This window comes from Hypanus sabinus, chromosome 11, assembly GCF_030144855.1.
Source record: "Hypanus sabinus isolate sHypSab1 chromosome 11, sHypSab1.hap1, whole genome shotgun sequence".
NCBI lineage: Eukaryota > Metazoa > Chordata > Chondrichthyes > Myliobatiformes > Dasyatidae > Hypanus > Hypanus sabinus.
The window spans coordinates 77,061,859-77,085,174 of record NC_082716.1 but is presented as its reverse complement, the minus strand read 5'-3'; the positions used below and the strand labels follow the sequence as shown (position 1 = coordinate 77,085,174).

At 39.6% G+C, this 23,316-nt stretch overlaps 2 protein-coding genes across 6 annotated transcripts in view; one reads left to right on the top strand and one right to left on the bottom strand.

The window, feature by feature from the left end:
- LOC132402132 (leucine-rich repeat-containing protein 52-like) overlaps window positions 1-22,750 on the top strand; it is a 62,442-nt gene extending 39,692 nt beyond the window's left edge. The window contains exon 3 of the mRNA XM_059984756.1: window positions 22,517-22,750. Coding sequence (XP_059840739.1) covers window positions 22,517-22,734 — 218 coding nt within the window. The 3' untranslated portion in view covers window positions 22,735-22,750. The remainder of the gene's footprint in view (window positions 1-22,516) is intronic.
- On the bottom strand, window positions 3,592-23,086 carry hsd17b7 (hydroxysteroid (17-beta) dehydrogenase 7). 5 transcript variants are annotated; one of them, XM_059984749.1, is made up of 10 exons: window positions 22,892-23,086; window positions 21,240-21,443; window positions 20,132-20,224; window positions 17,199-17,313; window positions 12,930-13,124; window positions 9,744-9,824; window positions 7,713-7,817; window positions 7,558-7,614; window positions 4,744-4,842; window positions 3,592-4,388 (listed from the first exon to the last, which is right to left on the bottom strand). In XM_059984749.1, the coding sequence occupies exons 1-10, from the start codon at window positions 22,957-22,959 to the stop codon at window positions 4,287-4,289; spliced, it is 1,119 nt and encodes a 372-aa protein (XP_059840732.1). In that variant the 5' UTR covers window positions 22,960-23,086; the 3' UTR covers window positions 3,592-4,286. The 5 variants fall into 5 exon arrangements, with proteins under 5 accessions (XP_059840732.1, XP_059840734.1, XP_059840735.1 ...); XM_059984751.1 differs by having other exon boundaries at window positions 22,770-22,909; XM_059984750.1 differs by lacking the exon at window positions 9,744-9,824 and having other exon boundaries at window positions 3,594-4,388; window positions 22,892-23,084.
- Between the last annotated feature and the right edge of the window lie 230 nt (window positions 23,087-23,316).

Sequence of the window (23,316 nt, the reverse complement as noted above, 5' to 3'; positions counted from 1 at the left end):
TAAGGTGCTTGGAAGCAGGTACAGAGATGTCAGGGGTAAGTTGTTTTTTTTTACACAGAGAGTGCTGAGTACGAGAAATGGGCTGACGGTGATGGTGGTGGAGGAAGAAACAATAGGGTCTTTTAAGAGACTCCTGGACAGGTACATGGAGCTCACAAAAATAGAGGGCTATGGGTTACCCTAGGTAATTTCTAAGGTAAGGATAAGTTCAGCACAGCTTTGTACACTCCATACCTTTTTCAGGATTGCATCAATATATTGGGTCCAGGGTATATCCTCTGAGATGTTCTTCTCAGGAACTTGAAGCTGCTCATCCCTTCCTTTGCTGACCAGTCAATGAGGATTGATGTGTGTCTTCTAACTTTCCCTTCCTGAAGTCCACAATCAATTTTATGGTTTTGATGAGTTTGAATGCAAGGTTGTTGTTGTAACACATCAACCAACTGATATATCTCAATTGTGTATGCCTTCTTATCATCATCTGTGATTTTGGCAACAACAGCGGTGTCATAAATGGCATTTAGGCTATGGTTAGCTACACAGTCATTAGTGGGCTAAAAACACATCCTCGAGGTGTGCCTGTGCTTTCAGCTAGATGTTATTATTGATCTGCAGTGACAGTGGGCTCCCGATGAGGAGTTCATGGAGTCATTCATTGGGGCCATCTTTGAAACTTGGCTGAAGGATGGCTGCCATTGAGAGCTGAACGTCCATGGATATACAATATATTGGAGAGACAGGTTAGTAGACAGAGGGGGTGGTGTGGCCCTGTGTATAAGAAATAATATTAAATCATTAGATAGAGATGACATAAGATTGGAATGTATAGCGTCTCTATGGGTTCAGTTAAGAAATGGCAAGGGTAAAAGGACCCTAATGGCAACTTTATACAGGCCTCCAAACAGCACCCAGGGTTTGGATTACAAATTACAGCAGGAGATAGAAAAGGCGTGTCAGAAGGGCACTGTAATGATAATCATTGAGGATTTTAATATTAAAGTTGATTGGGAAAACCAGGCCAATACTGGATCTCAAGAGAGAGAATTTGTAGAATGTCTAACAGACGGCATTTTAGAAGAGTTTGTTGTTGAGCCCACTAGGGGATCGGCTGTGCTGAATTGAGTGTTGTGCAATAATCTGGAGGTGATAAAACAGCTTAAAGTTAAGGAACCCTTAGGGAACAGTGATCACAATATGATCGTGTCTACTTTGAAATTTGAGAAGGATTTCAGTGGAGTAAAGCAAATTACAATGGCTTGAGAGGTGAAATGGCGAAGGTTGACTGGAAAGGGACACTAGCAGGAAGGACAGCAGAGCAGCAATGGCTGGAGTTTCTGTGAAAAATGAGGGTAGTGCACGACAGATATATTCCAAATAAGAAGAAATTTTCAAAAGGAAGAAGGACACTACCATGGCTGACAAGTGAAGTCAGAGCCAAAGTAAAAGCAAGAGAGGGCATACAAGGAAGCCAGAGCTAGTGAAAAAAATAGAGGGTTGGGAAGCTTTTAAAAACTTGCAGAAGGAAAATAGGAAGGTCATTAGGAAGGAAAAGATGAATTATGAAAGGAAACTGGCGACTAATATCAGAGAAGGTATGAAAAGCTTTAAAAGAGAATTGAGGGTAGTTATAGGACCAATAGAAAATGACGCTTGAGATATTGTAATAAGATGCGCAGAGATGGCAGAGGAACTGAATGTGTATTTTGCATCAGTCTTCCCAGTGAATGACATCCGCAGTATACTAGAGATTCAAGAGTGTCAGGAAAATGAAGTATGTGCAGTGAAAATTACGACTGAGAAGGTGCTCAGGAAGAGAAATGGTCTGAGGGTGGATAAATCTCCTGGACCTGATGGAATGCACCGTCAGGTTCTGAAGGAAGTAGCTGGAGAGATTGCGGAGGCATTAACAATGATCTTTCAAGAATCGATTAGATTCTGGGATTGTACCAGATGACTGGAAAATTGCAAATGTTACTGCACTGTTGTAAGAAAGATGAGAGGCAGCAGAAAGGAAACTATAAACCTGTTAGCCTGACATCAGTGGTAGGGAAGTTGTTGGAATAGATGGTTAGGGATGAGATTCCAGGAATGAAAGTGTTACTGTTTGAGGAACATCCGGCAGCTCTTGGGCTGTATTCCCTGGAGTTCAGGAGAATGAGGGGGGATCTCATAGAAACATTCCAAATGTTAAAAGGCCTTTACAGATTAGAAACGGCAAGTTATTTCCCATGGTAGGGGAGTCTAGGACAAGAGGACACAACTTCAGGATTAAAGGATGTCCATTTAGAACAGAGATGTGGAGAAATTACTTTAAAGGGTGGTAAATCTGGAATTTGTTGCCATGAGTGGCTGTGGAGGCCAAGTCATTGGGTGCATTTAAGGTAGGGATAGATAGGTTATTGATTAGCCAGGGGAGTGGGGATGACTGCAAGAATTGGATCAGCCATCATTGAATGGTGGAGCAGACTCGATGGGCTGATTGGCCTACTCTGCTCCTATAGCTTATGGTACAGAGGCTTAGTTTTTAAGCTTGATAATTAGCACTGAGGGGATGATGGTGCTGAATGTGAAGCTATAGTCAATAAACAGCTACATGATGTAGGTATTACTGTTGTCCACATGATGCAAGGCTGAGTGGAGAGCCAGTGAAACTGTGTTCACTGTAGACCCGTTCTGGCAGTTGGAAAATTGCAGCAGATCTAAATCCTTGCTCAGGTATAGTTTTATTCTAGTAGTTATGAATGCTACTGGGTGACAAGTCACTGAGGCAGATAACCCTGCGCTCTTCTTGAGTACCAGTATGACTGATGCCCTTTTGAAGCAGGGGGAACCTACAATGCAGCAGTGCGAGGTTGAAGATATTCTTGAACACTTGAGCCAGTTGGTTGGCGTAGGTTTTCAGAACTTTTCCATATACACCATCAAGCCTGATGACTTACAAGGTTTCACACTCTTGAAGGATGTTCTGATGTTGGCCTCTGAGATGAATGATATCTGATGTGATATTGTACTGATATCTAATTGTAAAACAAATCTGTGGCAAAAGAGTGCAAGTTTTCTCAATGTCCTTGTACACATCATTCCTTGGGCAAGCATTATTGGCTAACTGACTTCTTACGATTATTGCTCCTCCCATGTTCTCTGCTAGATGCACCAATCACAACTAAGATCATGACAAAAATAAATTCATCACTATTGTAAATTACCATACTTAAAGACTTTTGTTTACAGACAATAGCCATAACTAATTAATGTTCCCTACTCTCAGAAACTAAAACCTATTAGGAAGGATTAGTTTAGAGATAATTCAGCATTTTCTTTCTCATTACCAACTATTCTGGGAAAGCGTCCCTCAGCAAATCTTATTAAAAATGCTAGTGTTTCTCCACATTAATTTTAAACTCAATCCTAAATTTAAACATAAATTCCAATACTTCAGACCGCTGTTGTCCAAGGATTTCAGAACTGCGATCAAGCCAGTTCTGCCCCAGGAACAGCACATCCATTCATTTCAAATGGACTAGTATAATCACCTGGATTCTGATTAAGTATTAGGGAATGCATAATTCTTTTAAATTAGAGATGACCACGTCTTTCTTTTAATTTTTAAAAGTTTAATAATTTTCACCATAAACATTTTCGAATTGTAGAGTATCATTTCCTGTGGTTTTATTTCTTGGTCATGCTGCTCCCTCACAGTACAATGACATTGCACCAAAGGAAGTCCTGCTGCCTCACAGGACTTCAGTATTTATCTTGAAGGTCAATGGCCAAGATGTACAGGTATGGCTCACAACAGCAGGAAATTCTACTCCACTTAATCAGGAACGTGATTAATTATTCAACTGTGACTATTAGCAAATAAACAATGTACCAACATACATGGAATTTTGTAGTAATAGATAATAAAACACAGAGCAACCCACATTTCTATTGAAATACTTACTGTTTTAGTTGAACTAAACATATTTCATAATTGCAAGGTTTATCTCACAACACAGAAGGAAGCTATTCAGCCCACTTGGGTCCATGCCAACTCCCAAGTAAGCAGTTCCATCAGTCCTATTCCCTTTCTTACTTCCCTGTATCTGAAACTTTTTTTTCTCTCTCTCTCACTCACTCTCTCACACACACACACACACACGTATGTGGAGATATAAAGCTGACAGGGAATATAAAGTTGATTCCTAAAATATAATCTTTTAAAATGGTACATGACATACAAATCCCATTTTAAAAGAGTAATTTCCAAATGCCCCCATTATGAATTGGCCCATTACAATATGCTAGCTATTGTCCCCAGTTTTCTGAGTGTTTGCTTTCATCTTGTTTTCAAGCTTCAGCATTTCTTGATAAAATACTTCAGCTGTTTCAATGTCAATGTCCATCTAGAAAGAACACAAAAAGTACAATAACTCAAAGGAAACTTTACTGACAAACCAACCATATAAAAATAAAAGCATAGCCAGCCATTGTGAATGAACAATAACAATGTTTTTAGTTGATGGGAACAATTTACCAGCTAGTAAAAATGTTCTACTATTTAGAATAACACAATGGCAAAATAGAAACTCCATCATGCATGAAAAAGTTAAGTTTTGCCATATCCAAATTTATAGTCTTCACTTTATCTAAATCTGATCTTATAAACTTTAATGCCAAAATATTGTACTGCTCATGAAAAATCTAATTAAATGATACAGCAACATTGGTTGTATTTTTGTTATTACGCAGTTACCTAACCTTGTATTGGGCAACATAATTATTTCCTAATCCAGATGTGCAGCTCTGGTATTTCACGATTGGATCCAACGACTCTGGCTTCTGTCTGAACAACCAAACCTAGAAAATTAAAAATGATTAGAAATGGAATGAGAAGCTGAATGGGACTTGATTTAATTTACACAAACCGAGTGGAAATTTTGAAATAAAATGCAATAGTTTCTCTTGCAGTGACATCGAGTCCCTCAAACTAAAAAAATCTATATTCTCCAGTTTCTGATTTCTTCCCAAAAAATTCTCATAAACCTTGTACTATTAGTTTACATAAATATTATAATTCATTTTACTAACTTATTGAGAGATTGTAAAAGGATAGAGGGCAAATAATCTTGTGTAAGTGTGTGGAACGGAGATCACAGAGCTGGAGGAAGATTTCCTCTCTAAATGTATTAACGGCAGCAGACCACTCTCATGTCTTTGAGCAGTATACTATGTAATGATTTTATCTATCTGCACAATATACAAGACAAGCTTTTCACTGTATCTCTGTACATGAATAATAAAACAATACCAACAGTGGACACTGAGGAGCAGAACAAATATACATAGCTCGAATTCAGGCCCAGGAAGTTTAAAAGACAAAATAAAATCGGTGTACCCTGGAATAAAACTACTTCTTCATTTGAAAGTAATAAACTGTTTTAAATGGGAGTAGAGTGTGCAGCTGATGGAGCTGCTACTTTGCAGCCCAAGTGATTCAGGTTCAGTCTTTATCTCCAGTGCTTTCTATATGGTGTTGGCACATTTTCTTGTTACCTTATGAATTTCCCCACGTGTTTCAGCTTCCTCACACATCTCAGAGAATTGTGGCATACTAGGTTAATTGCTCTGTACGTAACCAGCCATGTAATCTTAGAAAGTTGAGGGAAATATCGATAAAATAAAATGTAATTAGTGTAAATAGGTGCTTGATGGTTGGCATGGAGTCAGAAGGCCAACAAATTTCCATGTTTTAGGGCTATGAATGATTTCAGGTCACGTCATTTTTAAATTATTCATTCACGGGACATAGATGTCACTGGTAATAATTAGTATTCATTGTTCATCTTTAACACACAAAATTGAGTGATTCATAATGTCATTTTAGAGGGTAGTTAAGACCACCTTGGGCCTAAGTTAATTATAGACTAAACCAGGTAAGAACAGGTTTTTACAATAATTACGTAGTTTCATGTTCATCATCACTTATTTGAGATTTTAGTTAATTACTTAAATTTAAATTCACCAGCATTCATGTTACCAGTATGACAATCCAATCTAGTAATCACTATACTGTCGTAATTCAGAGAAGTCGCAAACATGAGGAAATCTGCAGATGCTGGAAATTCAAGCAACACACACATAATGCTGGTGGATCGCATCAGGCCAGGCAGCATCTATAGGAAGAAGTACAGTCAACGTTTCGGGCCAAGACCCTTCGTCAGGACTAACTGAAAGAAAAAATAGTAATAGATTTGAAAGTGGGAGGGGGAAGAGGGAGATCTGAAATGATAGAAGACAGGAGGGGGAGGGATAAAGTTAAGAGTTGGAAAGTTGATCGGTAAAAGAAATACACAGTTGGAGAAGGGAAAGGATCATGGGACAGGAGCCTAGGGAAAAAGAAAGGGGGAGGGGAGCACCAGACGGAGTTGGAGAGCAGGCAAAGAGTGATCCTCTTCGCTGAACACTTACGCTCTGTCCGCCAGAGAAAGCAGGATCTCCCAGTGGCCAAACATTTTAATTCCACGTCCCATTCCCATTCTGATATGTCTATCCATGGCCTCCTCTACTGTCAAAATGAATCCAAACTCAGGTTGGAGGAACAACACTTGATATTCCACCTGGGTAGCCTCCAACCTGATGGCATGAACATTGATTTCTCTGACTTCCATTAATGCCCCCTCCCCTTCTTTTCTCTCTCTGCCCCTCTCACAATCACTCCTTGCCTGCTCTCCATCTCCCTCTGGTGCTCCCCTCCCCCCTTTTCTTCCTAGGCCTCCTGTCCCATGATCCTTTCCCTTCTCCAGCTCTGTATCACTTTTGCCAATCACCTTCCCAGCTCTCAGCTTCATCCCTCCCCCTCCGGTCTTCTCCTATCATTTCAGATCTCCCTCTCCCCTTCCCACTTTCAAATCCCTTACTATCTCTTCTTTCAGTTAGTCCTGATGAAGGGTCTCGGCACAAAACATTGACTGTACTTCTTATAGATGCTGCCTGGCCTGCTGCATTCCACCAACATTTTCTGTGTGTTGCTAATTCAGAGAAGTGTTGCACAGTGTAGTGAGGAGAAGGTGTTTGTACCACTGGAACAGAATTTATACCATCTTATACTGACATGTCTAGAATTTCCTATGAAAAGTTACACAATTAAGCATAAACCATTAAGAGTAACATAACTGCATAATTCTACCTACATTAGTTTTTAATGATGGTCCATGAGAAAAAAGAAACATTTGTAAACAAAATAATTATTTTTGTTCCATATAACAAATATATTATGTTGCACAGAAACAGAAGGATTTACCAAATGAAATTGGTATTTTATTTGCACACTACAGGTATGGTGTTGAATATTTGTAGATCAGTTAATGAAGGTATTCCTGAGGAATTACTTGACACAGCTCTATTGGGCTGTGCAAATTTGATTTGCAATGTGTACAAAAGAAATGACTTTTGGAAATAAATTGTAACCTGTAACAACATTAAAACCTTATTGGATTTTAAATGTTATGACATCCACATTAATAAGCAATATTTTTAAGTAATTATAATTTATTTTCCCTACCAACTACATACCATTGCTTCTGTTCCATTATATGGGTTCAAAGTAAATGAACTTGTGAATATACGGATCTGTAAAAAAGAACAAGTTGAAGAAATATTAGTAAGACTGTGAACCGTATAAGCAGCCAATCTGTATGGACTGAAAATGCACAAGACATTCCACTCACCAGCCACATAAAGGGTGCTATAATTGTCCAGAAAATGGGAGGAAAAATGCCATAAGTCAAATTTGTCATCACAAGTCCTGGGCATACCACACTGGAAAACACACCCTGCAAACAAGAGAACAATTTTGGGGAGAGAGAGAGAGTAAGAGGGTGAGAAGGAGAGGGCACGGGGCGGGGGTGGCGAGGGGGCAATGTTCACAACTCTGGTGTCATTTTCACTTCTGGATGTTTCTGGCTTTTCCAAGCCTGAATGCTTCAAACTGCAGTGAACAAAACAGTTCTGAATTGTCTTGCTGTTTACTTCTCGTCAACTATCGTTGACAAAAATCACTGCTTTTTGGAATACAACTGATGCTATTTAAAAACTGTTCACTCGGTTTAATTGTCTGTTTTTGTATCAAATTATACATACAAGATGTAATTTTTTTAATTTTTCCTTTTTGAATTAAAGTTTCTATTTCATTAGGTTTTGGCATTAACATTGTTTGACCCAGTTTATCTCTTAAATAGGCCTTTAACTGAAAATAACAGAAAAGGGTGTTATTTGATCTTATATTTATTCTTTAATTGATCAAACAACATCAATATACCTCCTTCAAAACAGTCACCTATATATCTGATCCCTTTTTGAAACCAGTTATGTAAAAGTTGATTATCCATTGTAAAAGGAATAAATCTATTTTGTATTAGGGTTCTCTTTGCTAAAAAAGATTTCTTTATCTCATCATCCACATTTACCTTATTCCATAAATAGATCAAATGTTTTAATATAAGAGATTCTTTCTTTTCCCGTATCCATTTGGATTCCCATTTACATATAAAATCTTCTGGTATATTTTCTCCTATCTTATCTAGCTCTATTCTAATCCATGCCGGTTTTTCTTCATCAAAGAAAGATGCAATAAATCTAAGTTGATTTGCTTTATAATAATTCTTAAAATTTGTGAGTTGTAACCCTCCTAGGTCAAATTTCCATGTCAATTTTTCCAACGATAATCTTGACATCTTACCTTTCCAAAGAAACTTCCTCACACATTTATTCAACTCTTGAAAAAACTTCTTGGGCAGTTGTATTGGTAATGTTTGGAATAAATATTGTAATCTAGGAAATATATTCATTTTTACAGCATTTTTACCTACTAATGTTATTGTTAACATCATCCATTTATCAAGATCTTCTTGAAAGTTTTTCAATAATGGCAAAAATTTAATTTATATAAATTCTTTATATCATTATCGACTCTTATACCTAAATATCTTATACATTTGTCGGCCATCTAAATTGAGTTACTAATCTCCTTTAGTAAGGGATAAAATTTCACTTTTATCCCAGTTTATTTTATACAAGGATTTGTATGTATAATTTGATACAAAAACAGACAATTAAACCAGGAATTTATAAGTCAAGACAAAAATGGGAAACTGATTTAAATATTAAAATTGATGAAAAAAAATTGGTCAAGACTATGTCTTGATTGTATTACAAATACAATAAATGTCCGACTTAGATTAGTACAATACAATTTTTTACATCAATTATATATTACACCACAAAAAATAAATAGATTAAACCCAAATTTATCTGACCAATGTTTCCGATGTAATCAAGAAATCTGTACTTTTTTTACACTACACGGTCTTGTTTTAAAATTTAACCTTTTTGGATAAATCTAAGACTTTTACTGGAACAAATTATTGGAATACAACTTCCACATAGCCCAGTATTATTTTTATTAGGTGATATTGAAGGGATGATACTGAAACCTAAATTGAATAAATATCAGAAAAAATTTATAAAAATTGCATTGGCAGTAGCCAAAAAAGCTATTGCAGTTACTTGTAAATCAGATTTATACTTAATTATGGACCGTTGGAATAATGAAATATATAGCTGCATTCCACTTGAAAAAATTACTTATAATTTAAGAAATGAATATATTTTTGAAAATTTGGCACCTAGGACTAAATATATAGGTCCTTTGAAGATAAAAATTATTAGTTATTTGGGGGAAAAAAAATAAAGATATATACTAAAGTTATTTTGAACTCCATGGAGCATGTGGGGATCCTCCGATATCCAGGCAATCCTTTTTTTTCTTCTTTCTTTCTTTTCTTTTTTAGACAGGGATGTTAAGAGGGGAAGGGTTAAGGGGGGGGGAGGGCTAATATTAATTTTCATCACTATTATTCTATTCATTTTATATAATTCTCTTAAAAATTTAATAAAAAAAAATATTAAAAAAACTGTTCACTCTAAGCACAGCGTCATGTCTAACGGCCATGTATGTGCATGTGACCGATGCTAGTTAGAAAGTGTTCGACAACAGTCTCCTGCCCCAGTTAAGCTGGTAGTATCTCAAGTAAGTGAATGTAATCTTGGTTATTTTCTCAATTTAGTTTATATTCTTTAAAAGTTGTCCCAAATAAATAGCTACCCCAATTAACCAGAATCCACTGTATATATAATGTATTTTTGTATAAGTGTGTGCATGAGAACTATATATAAAAAATGGCACATTCTCGATACGAAATTTGAGAAAGGAGACAATTCCAATTATTTACATTGCTACAATTTTTTAAAATAAGCATAGGAATTTCTGGGAACAAGATTCAATTCCACAGTATTTATTTGTAGTGCATAATAGTTGGTTTCATGTCCAACGTCATGTTGGTGAAGGAAATATGCAGAGAAAACAAATTATTGTACTAATCAACAGACAAGTTATTTTGCTTCTCACTCCAACTGACATAAGGCATCTGCCTATCCATTATTTCATGGTTTACATGTGATGCACAGTGCCAAAGTTTGCATCATATTAGATATACTGCAACTCAATATGAGAATGCTGTTCTTGGACGACAGTTCAGCATTCAGCACCATCATTCCCTCCAGGCTCGACAAGAAGCTCAGAGACCTCGGCCTCCACCTTGCCTTATGTAGCTGGATCCTGGATTTCCTGTCAGATTGCTGGCGGGTGGTAAGAGTGGGCTCCCTCACTTCTGCCTCTCTGACTCTCAACACAGGTCCCCCTCAGGGCTGTGTATGAAGTCCCCTCCTGTACTCTCTGTATACCCATGACTGTGTCACTACCCACAGCTCCAATCTGCTAATTACATTTGCTGACGACACTACACTGATTGGCCTAATCTCAGATAATAATGAGGCAGCCAACAGAGAAGAAGTCACCACCCAGAGACAGTGGTGTCAAGAAAACAACCTTTCCCTCAATGTTGCAAAAACAAAGGAGCTGGTTGTGGACTATGGGAAGAATGGAGACAGGCTATCCCCTATTGACATCAATAGGTCTGGGGTTTAGAGGGTGAACAGCCTAAAGTTCCTCGGGATAAACATCACCGAGGATCTCATGTGGTCTGTACATACTGATTGTGGTGAAGAAGTTTGATGTGGGCCCCCAAATCCTTTCTATAAGGGCATAACTGAGAGCATCCTGACTAGCTGCATCACTGCCTGGTATGGGAACTGTACTTCTCTCATTTGTAGGACTCTGCAGAGAGTGATGCTGACAGCCCAGCAGATCTGTAGATGTGAACTTCCCACTATTCAGGGCATCTACAAAGACAAGTGTGTAAAAAGGATCATTGGGGATCTGAGTCACCCCAAGCACAAACTGTTCCAGCTGCTCCCATCCAGGAAACTGTACCATAGCATAAAAGCCAGGTCCAACAGGCTTTGGGACAGCTTCTTCCATTAGACTGCTTAACTCATGCTGACACAACTGTATTTCTATGTTATACTGACTATCTTGTTGTACATATTATTTATTATAAATTACTATAAATTGCACATTGAGACGGAGATGTACCATAAAGATTTTTACTCCTCATGTATATGAAGGATATAAGTATACAGTCAATTCATTCAATTCAATGTCTACCTGGTGCAAGTGTTCCCAATCTGGGGTCCACAAATCCCTCGGTTAATGTTAAGGCTCCGTGGCATAAAAAAGGTTGGGAATCCCTGACGTAATGCATAATTACAGGTAGCATATCATGCCTGACAATGTTTGACATGCTGGCAGGGGTCAGAAGGCCTTTGATCTGTGGCAGTTCAACACACTTAACCCAAGGGCAGCAGGAATTATCTGTGGCATGGTTCGTGACATGTACAGGTAGGCAACCTGCAAACAACAAAAAAAACAGTGCCACATAAAACACTTTTGAAGCAGATCAGTAACACGCTGACACCTTGTTTCCGTTACCTGGGCCTCATGGGAGGAGCTGAATACTAAATAATGCAACCCTGGGAGAAGTCCACAAATCTGTGCTTCATTGAACTGCCACTACTCTTCTGGGCCAGCTTTTTGCGAATACTAATACCCAAAGGATGGATTGCTGTGGCTCTCTGAAAGTACCTGCAGCCTTGACAGTAGCTGCATAAGCTTGTCTGCTGCAGGCTGAGTTGCACAAGCCTGACCTTCCAATGCTGCACCAATAGTTTCTGCTTGTTCTGCAGTAGAAATTATTGTGGGTATACCACATGTTCTTCTGGAAGGAAATCAGAAAATGCTGGAAATCTTCATTGGGTCAGGTGGAAGTACTAAAGTTAATACTTCAGGCATAAGGTGGTAGATGAATAATGGGTTGTGTATCAAGCATTGCCCGAGGACAGTGCTATAGTTCATGAGGTATTACATTTGAAGAATGCAATCACTATTCTTTGGTCACTTAACCTCTTCCACCCTGTTCCATGCTGCATGACCCTGGTACTAAATGTGTAGATATTTGTCCTCGTTACTCTAGCTGAACTTATCTAGACAGTGTGTGTGGATAGAAAACACAATCTCTCCTTGTTGAAATAGTTTTCAACATCTCTCTTGTTGAAAATGATTTTCAAAATGGCTGCTGTCACAACTCTTCTTCCCTTACAAAGGGGCAGACTGGCTTTAACTTGCTAACTGCTGACAAAACTAGCCTCCAACAGAAGCATGCAGCCACTTAGCAGCAGATAACAATAGGTGCATTTAAGTAGCAGGCAACATAAAAGCAAGTTTTGGAAGCGTCAACAGTACTGTGATATTCAATATCGTTCCTCTTATAATCCAATTGGAAATTAAGCGCTTTAAAGGTTTAAAGAATGAACAATGTTTCTAATTCATTTAAAAATCAAACATTTCACAAACTAATTATTACAATGTTATCACATATCCCATCAGTCATTACAATCTCTTCAAATGTGTAACAACAAATCAGATTTACCTTGCTATTATAGTGTTTGTTCAAGGATACACTCAAAAGATCAGATGCATATTTAGACGAACTGTAAGATTCCTGGCCTTGGCTATGTTGGTAGTCAGTTAAACTGAAGGCAGATTTTCTTGCATTTCTAGAAGACGTCCAAATTATCTGTGATGTACAGCCAGCTTGATCAAACAAAGGTTCCAAGTTTCGAATCTAGGCAATGAAAATTGCATCAAATAATTTTCTTCATTATATATTATGCTAAAATTTGCTTTCTTTGGATAGGCAGAAATTGAAGAAAAGGTTCTATATAAAGCAGCTTAAAAGTTTAGCAGAGTGGATAAATGAAATGAAGTAGATGTTAATTTACATGCATTTCAAACAGCTTTTGAGAAGGAAGAACGAATAGGGGGTGCGTTAAAAATAATAGTTTTTGGAAGTCGAATTCAAGTTTGTCATTCAACCATATATGAATACCCATGAATACAGCCAAATTTAACAGTGTTACTCTGGGGCCAAGGTGCAAAACATAGTACTGTAATTGAACACAGTAACGCAATTAAAGCCACGTGGATCTGAAAATAGTTGAAAGGCAGCAAGCCAAGTTAAAAGCAGTCCCTGTTACCAAGGCTTTCATTTCTGAGGGCTGCCTGTGAAACGGTTTTGCCATTGTCACAAACACCCATTTTCTATAATAATTTGCTATAAATCTTTCATTCCATAACGTGGAAAGATGGCGGCGTGCATGGACGCAGTGGCCCCTCAGGGAGCGATAAGTGTATCTAGTGTTTGTTCTGTTTGTCCTAGACGCATAACATAGTTGGAAAAACTGACGAGCTCTGGTGTGACATGGACAGTTTACGCCTCTACGGACCACTATCAGCTACCAAGCCGGCTGCTTCCCGAGGAAGGAGGAAGCGAAAACGCTGTGGGAGAAGACAGACGAGGGGTAAGAGGGCTGGCAGCCATGCCAGGCTAAAAGCTAACCCCCACCAGGCCAGTGGTACCATCCCTCCTGCCCTCAAATGTCCGCTCCATCGACAGCAAGCTGGATAAGCTGCGTCTGCTGAGAGAAACACGCAACAAATTTAAAAAATTGCTGTGTGTATGTTTTCACAGAATCCTGGTTCTATGACAACATACCGGATGCAGCGATACAGCTACAGGGAATGACATCATTTCGTGCAGATAGAGAGGCAGCTAGCTCCAGTAGAGCCGGGTAGGGGATCTGTGTGTCTACATCAACAAAGACTGGTGTGCAAACGCTACAGTAGCTGCTAAACTCTGCTCACCTCTGGCTGAATTTCTCATTGTGAAATGCTGCTGAGGGAATTCACCATCATGCTTGTGGCAGCTGTTTACGTAGCTCCCAGTGCCAATGCTAAGGCTAATGCTAACGAAGCACTGGGAGGCCTACATGAAGCCATCAGTGGGCTACTGACTACACATCCTGACAGCTTTGTGGTGATTGCTGGGGACTTTAACCACACCAGCTTAAAGACTGTGTTCCCCAAATTCCTGCAATATGTGGATTTCAAAACCGGGGAGACAACACTGGACTTGGTTTATACCAACACCCCACAGGCATACAAAGCAGCCCCCGCCCCCATCTTGGCCACTCTGACCACATATCTGTCATGTTAACACCAGCATATAAACCACTGCTTAAATGTGTGACAGCAGAGAAAAGACAGTTAAGTGTCTGGCCAAAAGGAGCAGCCTCAGCACTACAAGACTGTTTTTTGCACACAGACTGGGACATATTCAAGACAGCAGCCTCCTATGATGACCATACAGACATTGAGGAGTATGCAGAGTCAGTAATCAGCTACATAACCAAATGCACGGAGGATGTCACTGTGACGAATACCTTCACTGCACGTGGTAATCAAAAGCCATGGATGACAACAGAGGTGTGTTCACTACTCAAGGCCCGTGACACAGCCTACAGATCGGGGGACAGGAGTGCGCTTCGCTCAGCCAGGTCTGCGCTTTCACTAGGGATCAGGAAAGCGGAAAGGGCCTACGCGGGCAAAATACATGGACACTTCTGTGACACAGGTGACACCAGATGGATGTAGCAACGAATTCAAGCTCTGACAGACTACAAGATCAGGCAGAAAACTGATGACAGTGATGCCTCTCTTCCAGACAGGCTCAACAATTTCTTTGCACGCTTCGAAGCATCAAACACCACAGCAAGGGGGAGAGCCGGTCCCTCCTTACCATCTGACCAGCCAGCTCCAATCATTGATTCAGAGCACACATGAAGGACCCTTGCCAAGGTCAACCCACGAAAAGCCGGAGGTCCCGACAACATCCCTGGACGTGTGCTCAAGAAATGTGCTGATGTATTAGCAGATGTCCTGACAGACATTTTCAACATCTCCCTTAGTCAAGCCATTGTCCCCAAATGCTTCAAAACCTCCACAATCATCCCTGTAGCAAAGAAATCAGTTGTAGCCTGTCTGAATGATTACTGTCCCATTGCCCTGACCCCCATAGTGATGAAATGTTTTGAACGGCTTGTCAAGCCTCATATCACAGCCAGCCTCCCCTCATCGCTGGATCCTCTACAGTTTGCTTATCGTCCCAAAGCCTGGGATTAATATTGACAGTCATCATGATTTTGTTAGAAAAAGATCCTATCTAATGAATGTGATGGAACTTTTTCCATGAGGGTAACAAAGCATATTTGTAAAGGTAGGTGTAGTTGATGAAGTCTACATGGATTTCGGAATGTATGGCCTTAAGACCCCATGTGAGAGGCTGGCCCAGAATGTTAGCGCCAGTGGGAATCAGTGCAAGTTGTCAAATTCAGTCAATATTGGTGCGATAAAAGAAAGCGCAGAATTGTGGAGTCCTGTTTTTGTGAGTGGAAGCCTGGCACTAGTGGTGGATCATGGGTATTTGTGGTGGGAACTATATTTCTTTTTATATACAGAACTAACTGAATGTGAATGTAGTGGGTATGATTACTAGGTTTACAGATGGCATCAAAATTGTTTTGACTGATCATGAAGAGGATAGAATAAAGCTACAGGATATTATGAATGACTCAGTAAAATGAGCAGAGCAATAGCAGGTGGAATTTAATTCTGATAGGGAGAGGTGATACATTTTGGAGGGACTAGGACATAATCAATGAATGGAACGACTCTAGGGAATACTGACCAAGAGGAGGATCTCAGATATCTGAAGGGGTGGAGAACAGGTATACAAAGAATGAAAGCCAGACGCCATCTGTGAAACCCAAAGGATGGTTGATATTTTGGTTCGAGACCTTGATTGAGAATGTATATAGGATACTTGTTTTAATTAGGAAAGCTACAGAATATTATAACAGGAAAACTATAATACAAGTATATAAAACATTGAATAGGCCATGTTAGAGTTCTGGACTACACAGCACATGAAGAATTCCATGCACTGGAGATTTTGAACATGTTGCCCAAGATGGAGGATTACAGCTATGATGACTGGATAGTCTGGGTTTGTTGTCCTTGAATAGAAGAAAAAGAAGACACCCTGACTGAGGTATACAAAATCATGAGGGGCATGGGTAAGATAGATAGTAAAACATTTTACTTCACATCAAAGGTATCTAAAACCAGAGGCTAGAGGTTTAAGAAGAGGGTTGGGAGGTGAGAAGGGACCAGGATTTTTGTTCTCACTTAGACAGTAGTTGTAAACTGGAGCACATTAATAGGAGATGGAGGCAGGTATTCTCACAATGTTTTAAAGATCATTCATTTGCCTAGGCTGACTGCTGAGCGCTGGAAAATGTTGTACCCTTTACTCCTCCCAAAATGCATCACCTGCAGTGATCCGGATTGAATTCCATCTGGTATTATTTTGCTTGCCATACCAACTCATCAATATATCATCCCACAACCAAAGGGTACCCTCTACATTTTCAACAATACCATCATTCTTGGTTTTATTTTGTAAACGTATTAATCACACTGCCTATATGTGCATCCAAATCTTTTAATGTGTGTACAAAGGCAAGAGTCTAAGTGCCTTTGATAAGTACAAAGGCACTTACCAGAATCTTATAGCATTGGTTGCATGGTAAAGTGCTGTGTTTAGTACTGATTTATATCCAGCAGAGCTACTTGTTGGTGCCCTAGTCCTTTTAAAGGAGCTCTTAAGCACAGTCTATCGTTCACCCCAAAATACTGTGAGAAGCTACCTTAGTTATTCCCCATTAGTAAATGCTTCAAGATCAAAACTGACTGTATCTAAAACCCTATTCAGGTAGAAAGAATACAAGTTTATTCTTACTAGTAAAAAATGTCCAAAGACATTTGTCATAAAGACCTGCTGTAGTCCATCATCGGTAAGCCAATCTTCCTGTGTTAGCAATCCATTCCCAGTGGTAAACATACTAAATACTTCCCTGTTAATAAGAAAAAAGTATCATCTAGTATCTTGTTAATATGAGAAAAGCATCACCTAGCATGCTGATCATAAATGCATATAGGGGAAAGGGAGAAGTGGAGTTGGCAGTATGTACAAAGGGAAAAGTTTGGGGTGGAGAGGTTGTGGAGAGAGGTGTGGAAACAGTTCAAGAGGATTAAAAAGTGTAAAAAATAAAAATGAATAAAGAAATAAAAATATTCAGTATTTTTTCTTTGTGTTATTATAAAATTTAATTAAAATGTTTAACTCATAAAATAAACTAATAAAGCATTTATCTAAAGCAACACACAAAATGCTGTAAGAACTCAGCCAGGCAGGCAGCATCTATGGAAATGAATAGACAGACCCATCTTCAAGACTGTCCCCTCTTCTCTATTCAGACCAGCAACCACATTCTCCTGAAGCACATTTGAGGCACTTGATATGCAGTATAACTTAACATTCAACTCAGAAAGAGTTTCATCTTTCAACCCTATACTAACTACAGAAACAGAACAGGTTAGACGCTTTATCCTTGTCTTGCCACATTAAAATAGTGATGACTTATAGTGAAATAATGAATGTCTAACAGCAACATTTTTTAATTGATACTGACATGCACTGTTTACAACAAATTAGACAATACATCACTACGTATCAAAAGCACAAGAGATTATGCACACGCTGGAAATACAAAGCAACACAAATAAAGTGCTGGAGGAACTCACCAACTCGGGCAGCATCTATGGAAATTAATAAGCAGTCAATGTTTCAGGTCGAGACCCTTCTACAGGACTGGAAAGGAAAAGGGAAGATGCAGGAATAAAAAGCTAGGGTGAAGGGAAGGAGGATAGCCAGGTTGGTGGGGAAGGTAAAGGGCTGGAGAGGAGGGAATCAGATAGAAGAGAGTGAATCATAGGAGAAAGGCATGGAGAAGGGGATCCAGGTGGAGATGATAGGCAGGTGAGTGGGGAATAGAAGAGGAGGAGGGGTGGAATTTTTTTTTAAACCAGAAAGAGCAACTGATATTCATGCCATCAGGTTGGAAGCTACCCAGATGGAATAAAAGATGTTGCTCCTCCACCCTGAGGATGCCTTTGTCTTGGCATTAAAGGAGGCCATGGACCAACATGTCAGAACAGGAATGGGAATTAAAATGTTTGGCCACTGAGAATTCCCACTTTTACAGATGGAGCAGAGGTGCTCAACAGAATGGTCTCCCAATTTACGACAGGTCTCATCTGTGTAGAGGAGATTGCTTCAGGAGCACTGGACATAATAGATGACCCCGGCAGATCTGCAGGTGAAGTACTGCCACACCTGGAAGGACTATTTGGGGCCCTGAATGAAGGTGATGAACAAGGTGAATCTGCTTGCAGGATTAAGTGTCTGGAGGCAGATTAGTGGAGAAGGTTTCCTTATCTGTCAGGGCATCAAAGGATGTGGTGAGATGGCAGGTGTAAGGGGTTGAGTGGGATCCAGGATCAGCCATGATGGAATGGCGGAGCAAACTCGATGGGCTAAATGGCCTAATTCTGCTCCATGTCTTATGGTACCAACTAATCTCACTCCTGCATATCCTGTGTATAGCAAATAGTATATATTTTCCTATTTATTTATAAGGCTTTGACTTTCCTGAAATCGTTCTGTAAAGTTCAGTTATCTCTACACCATCAGCAGAGATCTTCATTCGATAACTGTGCTGTAGGAAGGCAAGACTAATCATGTCACAAACTGAACCAGATTGCATAGTACGGATTATCATAGACCTATTGAGGCAGAGACTCGGTGGAGATCCAGCAACAAAAAGGGAGCCCACCATTAATCAGTCATAAAATTTCAGTGTTCTTACTCTGCCAGTAATTGGAATATCAAGTCAGTGAAAAGAGCAGAATCTGATCAAAGACTAATGAAGCACCCTTAGAAACCTTGATAGGAACCAAAAGCTACAAATCCATACTAGGATAGGTGGGCGGTGGAGTGGAGATACATCTCTACCAAAGGAAGTGTAAGGAATCCTTGGGCAAGTTGTAGAACCTGCTTTAGCTCCCACCGATCAGGGTCACATAAAGCCATGGGAGCAGGTGATCGATGGTCGTATGAGCAGCTGGTGCATATCACAAGTCCTGGTTATGTGACCACTGATGCCAGGCAGACAAATCAGAAGAGTACTGATAAAGACTGGGATCACAGGTATGTAAAGACACTGCCCAGAAGGTGGCAATGACAAATCAATTCTGTAGGAAATTTACCAAGAACAATCATAGTCAACAGATGGAAGACCATGATCGTTCACTTGATACAACATGGCACATAATGATGATGATGTTGACAGCGACAACTCGGGGAGGGGAGAGGGAACATAATCATACAATTCCATTGACAATGAGAACAAAAATTATAGGAGAGAACGTGGTGATGTTACCCACTTGGTCATAGTTCCACTCATCCACAAATGATTTTGCATAAGTGACACCAGTCCAAAGTCTTTAATGTCCTTAATATTCTCTGAGGTGCTTAAAAACTCCAGAAGATCTAAAATACTAGTCAACCTTTATTTCTATCCACATCATGTCCACTCAAACATCCTTTTTATATGAATGATCTCTTATATTCACAATCTCAGTTTTAGATACAACTGGGGAAAGTCTCTTAAATAACTTCATCATTAAGATCCTAAACTGTCCCTGAGATAATGGAGGTGAAGTTGTTTTAAGTGAGAAATACTGTGCAGTGGATTTAAGTAAAAGGGCATCTGGCTTTGTTGTGAATCAGAAAAATGAGTTAATTATTTCTAAGTACTCATGATACTATACCTGGAAAATAAGCCATCTAGAAAGGCTTTCAAATTGAAACGAGGGTTTGGCATAATCCCAGCATTTAGATAGAGATAATCTAAACGTTGATACCTGCACAAAAACAAAATATTATTTAGTCAAAGTTGATGAATACAACACACAATACCCATAATATGAAGAGTCTATTTCTGTGTTGTAATTAATACAGGGTATGCGATTATAGCTGATTGATCAGGCCATTAGACTGTAAACAACAGCCAGTGATCAGTTACTTAGTACCCACAGAAATAAAAATTTCAAATTAATTTTACATTACTTTTGCAGAATTCAACCAACAGCAACTTATCTTTCTGATAACTTCAATTATGGGAAATAAAGTGAATTATTCTTTGCACCAAACTGTTCTATCCTGTTAACTGAGAATCCAAATGACAAATACAGGAAATACCAGGTTTGACAGGAACAATCCTGAGCCCAGAAACATTAAATGGAAGTAAAGTTTCACCTCAATAGTGTGGCCGAATGATGGTAATATTTATAATTTATAGTTACTGCTTTGGTATATTTCAACGTCAGCTAGTCCTGAAACTCAGACAATATGCTTTGAGGGTTAGACATTTACCGGATGTGAAATGTCAGAAGCTCATTCACATATCCTTCAATTTTATTTTTATTTAAGCCAATGGGAAGAATAATACCATAGGGTACATTCAGCTGGATACAAAGACTATACTCAAACCGATTTATATGTAGTTGATAACAAACTATGTGGGTGGGGCTGATGGTGCCAAAGGCATCAATAAAGTTAGGTAGAAAATAAAAGGACAGAGGATGTCAAGACCAAACTCTTAATTCCCCAGTCAAGTTTTAATATGAATGAAGTGTCCATTTCTGTAGACATTAAAGAAATGCAAATGAGCCAGTATGTCTTTATTATACATTTAAAACTAAATGAAAGGCAATAATTACCATCTTAAAGTATTTATTTTATCAAGTTACAGCAAATGCAATTACCCAGTACATAATAGCTTTGCCTCATTTTGTCAGTGGAATACTTTAGAAAATTAGTTCAGCAAATATCACAAAATTCATACTAAATTGAAAGAAGTTGGTAATATTAAACTACCTTTGTTTTATTTCTATTGCTCCTTTGATCACCGAGTTAACGTTTCCTATGTCTATCTTCAAAAGACTAATATCAGCTCCTGGATGTGACAGCAGAAGTTCGGACTTAGCATCCTCTGCTTTCTGCATGTTTCGACATGCCATACAAAGGTGTATCTGGTTATCCTCAGACAGAATGCGACCACAAAGAGCCAGTCCAATGCCGCTAGAAAAGAAACAGATCTGTCATTTTCTACCGAGAAGTAAATACATAACTACTGGAGGGCAGCTGTACTACCGTTTGGTATGGGAACTGCAAGGCATCTCTCTGCAAGACCCTGTAACGGGCTGTGAAGACAACAGGGTCTCTCCTCCTTCCCCACCCTCAATCCAGGACATATACCTGAAGCATTGCATTTGCAGAGCCCTCAGCATTGTCAAGGATCTCTCCCATCTGTTCTACAATCTCTTTGACCTCCTACTGTCAGGCAGAAGCTATCAAAGTATAAAAACGAGGACTGATAGAATAGGTAACAGCTTTCTCCCCCAGGTTGTGAGACTTCTGAACACCTTTGCCACCCAGTAAACATTACTTCTGATGTGCCAGTTGAATTATACTGTTGCAATTTAATTATATGTTGTGTATGTCAACTTGTATATCTACAGATTTTTAAAAAATCGGTTAATATTATTGTGTTAATATTACTTTATGTGCTATATGTGATATATGTATTGTGTTTAGCTGTATACATGTGTAAGCTAGTAAAATACTGTACTTAGTAAAACACAGTGCACGAAACAGACAGTTGTTAACAAATTAAATTATGTATAAAGGACAAATGTACATAGCGAAAGAATGAGGAACTAAGAGATATTTAGAAATAGGAAACTACCAAAAAGATGCAAGTGAAAGCACATTTACTCTGCCGGGGAGATTTTATAATGATTTTTTTTTGCACTGCAAATAAAGCCCAAACATTTTACTAGCATATTTAGTGGGTATCTGATTCTTAAGTAAATGGACTTTATTTCCTCTCCCATGTATTTAATGAGGTATCAATGTTAGTGATAAAAACAGAAAAGGCAGGTCAAGTAACTGCAAAGTAGGGTCCATGCCTGGCCCAGGCAAAACTGGGTTGAAATATGAATATACTTCCAAGTACATATAGTTCCATACCATAGCAGTGATAAACTTACATAAAATTCCTAGCATACAAGCAGATATTCTTTGTTATAATCTTTCCTCCACCAAATCTCTGCAAGCCCAATCTCAAATGAATCTGTTTCCCCTTCCCCCAGATTGCTCTGTGGTTGCATCAATGGGGTCAAGTCCAGAACATAGCCAGTTTCAGTCAACGCTCGCTAAACTCCTCCACAAGTCAGTGTCCCTGCGAGCAACACTTCGGAACAAGCTGCCTTACCAGCCACGGTGCCCCAATCTCCAGTTCACAACTCTTCCATACCTTTACCGGTATTCTCTCTCTAAATGCCTTCACGTCACAGTCATGCAGTCCTGATCACTGATCTGAAATACTTAATCCTGTTGTCTGACCTGCTGAGTCTCTGCAGCAGTTTGTTTGCTTCATTGCTCCGGATTCCAGCACCCGCATTCTCATGTCTCCGTGTTAATCGAAGACAACTTCAATGGAACACCGCTTCCGCCTCCGGAGTTACCTGTTCGCTCCCGTTACCAGGACAACCTTGCGAGCGCTCGATGCTCGGACGGCAGCCGGCGATGCCATCTTCGTGCGGGTCAGTCAGTAAACCGGAGTCGCCTGTCGTCCTCGGTTACAACCGGCTTCCCCCACCCCGCCGGGTACGGGTGACCCCACCAACTCCACCCCTCGGACCACCTCACGTCACTATCACACTATTACGGCGTGCGTCGGCGGCCGGAAAGCGCGGACCGCGCATTGCGCGCGGAATCTCGAAACGGCCGGCGCTTGCCGGGGACCCTCACCCGGGGCGCTGCACCAGGGGCCGTTCGGCTGCAGGACGAATGGCGTAGCCGGTAGCTGGTGTCAAGGAGAAGACCTGCAGAATCGGCGCTTATAGCGAAAGGGTGATTCTCGCCGTCGTTAGGTTTCATTCTTTATTTT

Excerpts from the sequence above, each read along its gene's own strand:
- hsd17b7 (XM_059984749.1), bottom strand. The coding sequence starts at position 22,959 with ATGGCATCGCCGGCTGCCGTCCGAGCATCGAGCGCTCGCAAGGTTGTC. Across the intron at positions 17,314-20,131 it reads CTAGATGGCTTATTTTCCAG|GGAAGTATTTAGTATGTTTA; the intron begins GTATAGTATCAT and ends TCTTATTAACAG. Across the intron at positions 4,389-4,743 it reads ATTATGTTGCCCAATACAAG|ATGGACATTGACATTGAAAC; the intron begins GTTAGGTAACTG and ends TGTTCTTTCTAG.